Source organism: Jaculus jaculus, chromosome 9 (genome assembly GCF_020740685.1).
Source record: "Jaculus jaculus isolate mJacJac1 chromosome 9, mJacJac1.mat.Y.cur, whole genome shotgun sequence".
Lineage (NCBI taxonomy): Eukaryota > Metazoa > Chordata > Mammalia > Rodentia > Dipodidae > Jaculus > Jaculus jaculus.
The window spans coordinates 116,371,874-116,380,948 of record NC_059110.1 but is presented as its reverse complement, the minus strand read 5'-3'; the positions used below and the strand labels follow the sequence as shown (position 1 = coordinate 116,380,948).

At 48.6% G+C, this 9,075-nt stretch overlaps 1 protein-coding gene across 1 annotated transcript in view; it reads left to right on the top strand.

Moving 5' to 3' along the window:
• Positions 1-3,729: 3,729 nt before the first annotated feature.
• The window catches only part of Meioc (meiosis specific with coiled-coil domain), a 29,246-nt gene continuing 23,900 nt past the window's right edge, over positions 3,730-9,075 (top strand). The window contains exons 1-3 of the mRNA XM_045159563.1: positions 3,730-3,954; positions 4,237-4,302; positions 4,833-4,967. Of these exons, the coding sequence (XP_045015498.1) occupies positions 3,730-3,954; positions 4,237-4,302; positions 4,833-4,967 (426 nt within the window). The remainder of the gene's footprint in view (positions 3,955-4,236; positions 4,303-4,832; positions 4,968-9,075) is intronic.

The window sequence follows — 9,075 nt, the reverse complement described above, 5'->3', positions numbered from 1 at the left end:
GGTTCCCCAGGTCCCACGTTAGCCAGATGCACAAGGGGGCGCGCGCGTCTGGAGTTCGTTTGCAGAGGCTGGAAGCCCTGGCGCGCCCATTCTCTCTCTCTCCCTCTACCTGTCTTTCTCTCTGTGTCTGTCGCTCTCAAATAAATAAATAAATAAATAATTAAAAAAAAAAAAAGAAATGTTAATTGGTATGGCTACATGACCCAGTCAGTCAGCTTTCAAAACACAACCTGAGTAGACATCTGGAATACTATCAGGAAAATATGGGGCACTAAAACTCATCTCCCTGTCCTATTTCCAGTTGTGCCTGAGTTAAATGAGTTGTGTCTCAAGTTTTGATTTTTAGTTTTTTGGTTTGTTTTTTGTTTTTCAAGGTAGGGTCTCGTTCTAGCCCAGGCTTACCTAGAATTCACTATGTAGTCTCAGGGTGGTCTCAAACTCACAGCAATCTTCCTACCTTTGCCTCCTGAGTGCTAGGATTAAAGGTGTGCACCACCACACGTGGCTCAAGTTTTGATTTTATAATGCTCTTAAAAATATTTTATTTGGAGCCAGATGTGGTGGCCCATGCCTTTAATCCCAGCACTCGGGAGGCGGAGGTAGGAGGATTGCCATGAGTTCCAGGCCACCCTGAGACTCCATAGTGAATTCCAGGTCAGCCTGGACTAGAGTGAGACCCTACCTCAAAATATATGTGTGTGTGTGTGTGTGTGTGTGTGTGTGTTTATTTATTTGACAGAGAAAGAGGGGGAGAGAGAGAGAGAAAGAGAATGGGCTCATCAGGGCCTCCAGCCACTGCAAACAAGCTCCAGATGCGTGTGCCCCCTTGTGCATCTGGCTAACTTGGGTCCTGGGGAATCAAATCTGGGTCCTTTGGCTTTGCAGGCAAACGCCTTAACCACTAAGCCATCCCTCCAGCCCTATAATACTTTTTTTTTTAATTTCTTTTTAGGGCTGGAGGGATGGCTTAGTGGTTAAGGCGTTTGCCTGCAAAGCCTAAGGATTCATGTTCAACTCTCCAGGTCCCACATAAGTCAGACACACACAGTGATTCAAGCACACAAGGTCGCCCATGTGCACCAGGGGTCACATGTATCTGGAGTTAGATTGCACTGGCTGGAGGTATTGGCACACTCTTACTCACTTACTCTCACATTAAAAAGGGGGGACAGTCTGTTGGGCTTGCCTCAAAATTTTTTTTAAATTTTTATTTATTTATTTGCAAGCAGAGAGAGATAGAGAAAATAGAAAGAGAGACAGACAGAATGGGCATGCTACAGCTTCCAGTGGCTGCAAATGAACTCTAGATGCAGGCTCCACTTTGTGCATCCGGCTTTACGTGAGTACTAGGAAATTGAAACCAGGTCATTAGGCTTTGCAGACAAGCACCTTAACAGCAGAGCCATCTCTCCAGGCCCCAAGGTTTTTTGGTTTTTTTTTTTTTCCATTTTTATTGACAGTTTCCATAATCATAGACAAGTAAACTATGATAATTCCCTCCCTTCCACCACTTTCCCCTTCACAAATCCACCTTCCATCATATCCCCCCTCAATTAGTCTTTCTTTAATTTTGATGCCATCATCTTTTTTCTCATTATAATGGTCTTGTGTAGGTCGTGCCAGGCACGAGGTCATGGATATCCAGGCTATTTTGTGCCTGGAAGAGTGCATTGTAAGGAGTCCTACCCTTCCTTTGACTCTTACATTCCTCCTGCCACCTCTTCCACAATGCGCCCTGAACCTTGGAAGGTATGATAGAGATGTCTCAGTGCTGAGCACTCCACTGTCACTTCTCAAGTTTTAAAAAATACTTGCAAGGAGAGAGACAGAAGGAAAAAGAGATGGGGGAATGAATGAACATGCCAGGGCTTCCAGTGCCTGCAAAAGAACTCCAGATGTATGCGCCTCTTTGTGAATCTGGCTTTATGTGGGTACTGGGGAATGGAATCCAGGTTGTTGGGCTTTAAAAGCCACTGCCTTAACTGCTGAGCCATCTATGCAACCCTCAATTTTTTTTTTTAATTTTTATTTATTTATTTATTTGAGAGCTACAGACACAGAGAGAAAGACTGATAGAGGGAGAGAGAGAATGGGCGCGCCAGGGCTTCCAGCCTCTGCAAACGAACTCCAGACGCATGCGCCCCCTTGCGCATCTGGCTAACGTGGGACCTGGGGAACAGAGCCTCGAACCGGGGTCCTTAGGCTTCACAGGCAAGCGCTTAACCGCTAAGCCATCTCTCCAGCCCTGCAACCCTCAATTTTGATTTTAAATATGAACACCTTAAAGGTTCTTACTGTGTTTTACCTCTAACGTTACTAAATTGTGTTTGTGTTAGGTCAAGATGGGCTTCCCCGTAATATGATGGAGAATGGAATTTCAAAGGGGAAAGTGCGGGGGACAGGGCGGGGAGGGAGGGTATTACCATGGATTTTTTTTTTATAATCATGGAAAATGTTAATAAAAATTGTGAAAAGAAAAAAAAAAGATGGGCTTCCTCAAAATGGAGTCACCATATGGCAGGATGGCGACAGATACCAGGGAGTGGGTCCCAGGGAGTGGGACATCCACATTCTTGAAGGTACCATCCAGCCACTATCCCTTCCTTGCCTAACAATGCCCCCAGGTCTAGGTTTCCTCCCCCTTGTCTCTCAGGACACCACGTTACTGTTCTGGTGTCCCACCCTGCCTATTTTAGATCTCCCCTAAAGAAACCTTTCTTTTACTTCCCCCTTCCTCACTTTCCCCTAACTGAAGAGCTCTATTAAAGCCCACTATCTGCAATCCCAAATTGACTATTCCACTCTTGAGAGTCAGTCCTGGCAGCTCGTGTTTTTCCCCAATAGAAGCTTCAACCTTTGCTTCAGAGTGGTCTGCGTGGTCTTGGTCACTCCTGAACCTTACAGTTTGCTTTTCAAGGTAGGGTTTTGTTCTAGCGCAGGCTGATGTGCAATTCAGTTTGTGGTCTCAGGGTGGCCTTGATCGCACAGCCACCCTCCTACCTCTGCCAACCTCAGGTGCTGATATTAAAGGCGTGCGCCACCACGCCCGGCCAACTATAATATTTCCATGCAGGCACATGCATGCGCACACATAGTTTTAGCATTGTCTGAGGATAAAAATTTTGCATTTCTGAGGTGATCACACCCTCTAATCAGATTACCTATATACCTTTGTGAATGGCTTCTTTCTGGTTTAAAAAAAAAAAATTAAAAGGTGGGGGAACTGGAGAGATGGCTCAGCCGTTAAGGCGCTTTCCCGCAAAGCCTAACGACCCGGGCTTCGATTCCCTAGCTCCCAGCGAAGCCAGCTGCACAAGGCGGCGCATGCATCTGGAGTTCGTTTGCAGCGGCTGGAGACACTGGAGCGCCCACCCATTCTCACTTTTTCCTTCTGCCTCTCTTTAGGCTGCTTATATATATATATTTTTTTTAAGTTCAGGGTGAAGCTAGGCGTGGTGGCGCACGCCTTTGATCCCAGCACTCGGCAGGCAGAGGTAGGAGGATCGCCGTGAGGTCGAGGCCACCCTGAGACTACAGAGTGAATTCCAGGTCAGCCTGGGCCAGAGTGAGACCCGACCTCGAAAAACAACAACAACAACAATAACAACAACAACAACAAAAGTTCAGGGTGAACTTCAAGAGTCACGTTAGCACCCCAGTCCCTTCATCTCAACTGAAACCTGGACATAGAACAGAGAACGGGCTAGCTTCCTTCCAACACCTAACTCCATGAGGGGCCTCTGGGCCGCTCCCAACGGTTCTGGGAACCCGCGAGGGAAACGAGGCGCAGACGTGGACGTGCTGTCCCCGGGGTGCCGTTCCTCAAATCTCTCGAGCACGTCCAGCACTTCTGAGACCCAGTTGGCGGTGGCTGCGGCTCCGCTTGCCAATCATCGGGCTGGTGCTGGAACCTGCGGGCCAATGGCGACCACGTCCACTTTGAGCGGGAAGAGCGCATGAGACGTTGCCCGCGATCGAACCGGGGTGTGTGGGGTGGAGGGGAGGGGCGGGGGCGCCAGGAGCGCTAACTGCTTCTTCCCAGCCTTGTCTCCAGGGGGTAACAGCCCCGGGGAGCTGGTTGCCCATTGGTCAGGCAGCTGGCCAATGAGAGGTGCGAGATGAGAGAAGGTGGGGCAGACCCGCCAGTGCCCCGGCCGCGCGAGGCCCCCGGCCCGTCAAAGTTAACGGCTTCTTCTGAGCCCCATCCTCTCGGCTCGGGGACCCCCCACCCCACAGACCCGCTCCAGGCAGGCGTCCCGGGTGGCAGCGGTGGGGTGCGGGCTGAGGGAGCCGGGCCTCGACGTCCCCTCCCCTTCGTCCCGTTACCCCCGGGAGCCGTACCTTCAGGCGGCCGTGGTGGCGGCGGCGGCGGCCGTGGCGGCGGGTGAAGCCCAATGGAGGTGAGATGCGGGCGCACGTCACGGGTTCTGAGGTAACTGGTCGGAGGCGACCAGCGGGGCCCAAGGTAGTGGCCGTGCTCGGAGGCTGGCGACAGCACACGGGCCCCCGGGTGGGAGGAGAATGGCCGCGGGTGGACAGCCCACCCTCACCCCCTCCCCCGACGGGACGGGTCGACGGCGCCGGGCGGTGACGGACGGGACGGACGGCCGCGACGACGTGAAGGATCCCCGTGCCTGCGCCGGGGACGGGGAGCCCCGGGGACCGAAGCCTCCCGGGCTCGGCGTCCCTTAGAGAGAGGGGGGGGCCTGGAGGTGAACGCTTGGCCGCTGTCCGCCCGGGCGCCGCCTCGGGCCCGGCGCGATGACCACGTCTCCCCGCCGCGCCCGCCTCACCCCACCCCGTCTCTCCCCGCTTCTCCCGGTCCCGAGCAGCCCAAGGTGGCGATGCGCGGACCTGCGAACCGCTGCTGGAACCTCGGCTTGGACGCGAGCGGCCGACTCTCCGACGTGTTCAACAGCGTGATGCTGACGGGCTCCGCGGCCTTCTACGACGGCTACAAATCGCAGGTCCACTGACAAAGTCCACGCGTCGGTCCCGCGCTGATGCTGAATCAGACACAAGCCCCCCCCCCCCAGTGCACGGGTCTGGGGGTGATGTCTCTCCTCCAGCTCCTGTCTCCCCCACTCCCCCCATCATCCGTCCCTTTAGGGGAGGGTGTGTGCTGGGGGGAGCCCACTCCCGGGCCCCGGCACTTGCTAAGCAGGAGATCTACCGTGCAGCGACGCCCCCGGAGCCATGAGCGCTTAGGTAGAAAACACCACGTTAGAACTAGAAAGCTGAGGAGAAACGTTTCAGCTACAGTTTGCAAATGTATAATTGGCTTTGGAAATGAAAGGTTTGGGTGGGTTTTTTTGTTTGTTTGTTTGTTTGAGAGCTAGCTAGCTAGATAGATAGATATAACATATATATAATATTTATCTATCTATAGATATAATTTGCTTGCAGAAGCAAGAGATATTGGTCACGGTCTCTTTCACACACACGGAAGTAGTTCTTTTTTTTTTTTTTTTTTTTTTTGCAAACAGAGAGAGAGAGAGAGAAACGGAGAGAATGGGTGCGCCAGGGCATCTAGCCTCTGTAAACGAATTTATTAATTTTATAGTTAATTAATATTATTAATTAATTAATTTCGGAGAGAGAATGGGCGCACCAGGACATCTAGCCGCTGAAAAAGAACTCCAGATGCATGTGCCCCCTTGTGCATCTGGCTTACTTGGGTCCTGGAGATCCTTTGGCTTTGCAGGCAAACGCCTTAACCGCTAAGCCATCTCTCCAGCCCCCCCCCCTTTTTAAATATATTTCCGGGCTGGAGAGAGGGCTCAGCTTGCCTGCAAAGCCTAACGACTGGAGTTCAATTCCCCAGGACCCACATAAAGCCAGCTGCACAAAATGGCGCATGCATCTGGAATCCGTTTGCAGTGGCTGAAGGCACTGGGGCACCCATTCTCTGTTTCTCTTCTATCTCTATCTCTCTCTGTTTGCAAATAAATAAAAATGAACTACTTCCGTGTGTGTGTGTGTGTGTGTGAGAGAGAGAGAGAGAGAGAGAGAGAGAGAGAGATATCTTGCTTCTGCAAGCAAATGCCCTTCCAGTTTTAGGTGGGTAGCTTTTACGCGGGCCACCTGCTTTGGAAGCAAAGCAATCTCCTTTAAACGCTGAGCCATCTCCCCAGCCCTGGAAAAGATTTTCTTTCTTTTTAAAAAATGTTTTATTTATTCTTTGAGAGAGAGGGAGGGGAGGAGGGAGAGAGAGGGAGGCAGATAGGGAGTAGCATTTATACGAGTATTTATACTTATTTATACGAGTGTGCAGCCTACTGCAAACTCTAGACACATGCACCACTTACTGCATCTAGCTACTTGTGAGTACTGGGGAATGAAAACCCTGGCTGTTAAGTTTTTGCAATCAAGTGCCTTTAACAGCTGAGCCATCTCTCCAGCCCATGAAAAAGGTTTTCCATGATTCTTCTTTCCATCTTGTCTTCAGTATATCAGCAATTCAAGAAAATTCATACTTATTAATAAGATCTAAATAGTCTTTATTTCAATTATTATTATATTATTATTATTTCAAATATTTTTATTTCATTTTAAACACTTGATAGTTTAAAGGCATTTTTCTTTATCCGTTTAATTTTATTTATATTGTCTTAAATTACATGTTACAATTTAGCATATCAAAGATATTTCGTTAAAACCAGGTGTACTCACTCATTTTTCATCCCAGCACTTGAGAGGTTGAGGAAGGTGAACCTGGTCCACAGAGTGAGTTCCAGTTCAACCTACATTACAGTGAGAACCTGTCCTTAAAAAAATTTTTTTAAGACATTTAGTTTAAATTAGGCAAAGGACCCAGATTCAATTCCCCAGTACCCACATAAACCAGGCTCTTTTTTGGCTTTTCATGTCCTTGAATTTCCAGGTACCTACTCTGATAGGCCCCCTCGTCTCAGCCTGGCTGGGCTGAGATTTGGGGAGGCCCTATTCTTAGGTGGGCTCTCTATCCCCTTATGGCAGGAGTTGTCCATACTTCCTCCTCTTTCCTTCTCATAATCTAATAAAGTCTCTTTAAATATTAAAAAAATAAAATAAAGCTGGGCATGGTGGCGCAGGCCTTTAATCCCAGCACCCGGGAGGCAGAGGTAGGAGGATTGGCAGGAGTTCAAGGCCACCCTGAGACTACTTAGTGAATTCCAGGTCAGCCTGGGCTAGAATGAGACCCTACCTTAAACAACCAAAACATAAAATAAAATAAAATTTAGCCAGACATGGTGGCACACACCTTTAATCCTATCACTCAGCAAGCAGCAGTAGGATGATGGCTGTGAGTTTGAGGCCACCCTGAGACTACATAATAAATTCCAAGTCAGTCTGGGCTACAGCAAGACCCTACTTGAAAAAAAGAAAAAGTTAAAGTAGGCTTTAGTTGGGTGTGGTGACGCACACCTAGAATCCCAGCACTTAGGAAGCTGAGGCAAGAGAATCAGCAGTTCAGTAGCATCCTTGGTTACACATTGAACTCAAGACCAGACTGGACTACATGAAATCTTGCCTCAAACAACAACCATTGAAGGAGGCTTTCAATAAAAATTTTTAGAATTAGGGCTTGGGAATTCAGTTCAGTTTCCTAGCAATGTATGAAGCCCTACGTTCAATCCCCAGCATTGAACATACCAGGTTTGGTGGTGTACAAATGTAATCCCAGCACTTGTGTATCTCTCTGCTTGCAAATAAATAAGTAAATAAATTTTTAAAGAGTTATTTTATTGGGCTGGAGAGATGGCTTAGCGGTTAAGCACTTGCCTGTGAAGTGTAAGGACCCCGGTTTGAGGCTCGTTTCCCCAGGACCCACGTTAGTCAAATGCACAAGGGGGCATACGCGTCTGTAGTTCTTTTGCAGTGAATGGAGGCCCTGGGGCACCCATTCTCTCTGTTTCTCTCTACCTGCCTCTTTGTCTGTTGCTGTCAAATAAATAAATAAATTTTTAAAAAAGATTTATTTATTTGAGAGAGAGAATGGGCATGCCAGTGTCTCCAGCCACTGCAAAGAAACTCCAGATGTATGCACCACCTTGTGCATCTGGCTTACATAGGTACTGAGGAATCAAAACTGGATCCTTAGGCTTTGCAGGCAAATGCCTTAACCACTAAGCAATCTCTCCAGCCCTAAAAAAAATAATAATAATAATTTTTTTTTGTTTTTTTTGAGGTGGGGTCTTTCTCTAGTCCAGGCTGACCTGGAATTCATTATATGGTCTCAGGGTGACCTCGAACTTACAGCAATCCTCCTACCTCTGCCTCCCAAGTGCTGGGATTAAAGGCATGCGCTACCATGCCCGGATTCAGCAGAAGTTTTTGTTTGTTTGTTTGTTTTTTCAAGGTAGGGTCTCTCTAGCTCAAGCTGACCTAGAATTCACTATGTAATCTCAGGGTGGCCTTGAACTCATGGCGATCCTCCTACCTCTGCCTCTTGAGTGTTAGGATTAAAGGTGTGTGCCACCATGCCAGGCTCCTAAAATTTTTTTAAATTTTTTTTGTTTATTTTATTAATTTATTTGAGAGCGACAGAGAGAGAAAGAGGCAGAGAGAGAAAGAGAGAGAATGGGCACGCCAGGGCCTCCAGCCACTGCAAACGAACTCCAGATACGTGCGCCCCCTTGTGCATCTGGCTAACATAGGTCCTGGGGAATGGAGCCTCGAACTGGAGTCCTTGGGCTTCACAGGCAAGCGCTTAACCGCTAAACCATCTCTCCAGCCCTCCTAAAAAAATTTTTAATTTTTTAAAATTTTTATTTATTTGAGAGCGACAGAAAGAGAAAGAGGCAGAGAGAGAAAGAGAGAGAATGGGCGCGCCAGGGCCTCCAATCATTGCATACGAACTCCAGACACGTGCGCCCCCTTGTGCATCTGGCTAACGTGGGTCCTGGGGAATCGAGCCTTGACCACGGTCCTTAGGCTTCACAGGCAAGCACTTAACCGCTAAGCCATCTCTCCAGCTCCCTCCTAAAATTTTTTAAATACATTTTTATTTAGTTGCAAATGGGGGAGGGGAGAGAATGAGTATGGGTGCACTAGGGTCTTTTGCTACTGCAAATAAACACACACAAGCATGAG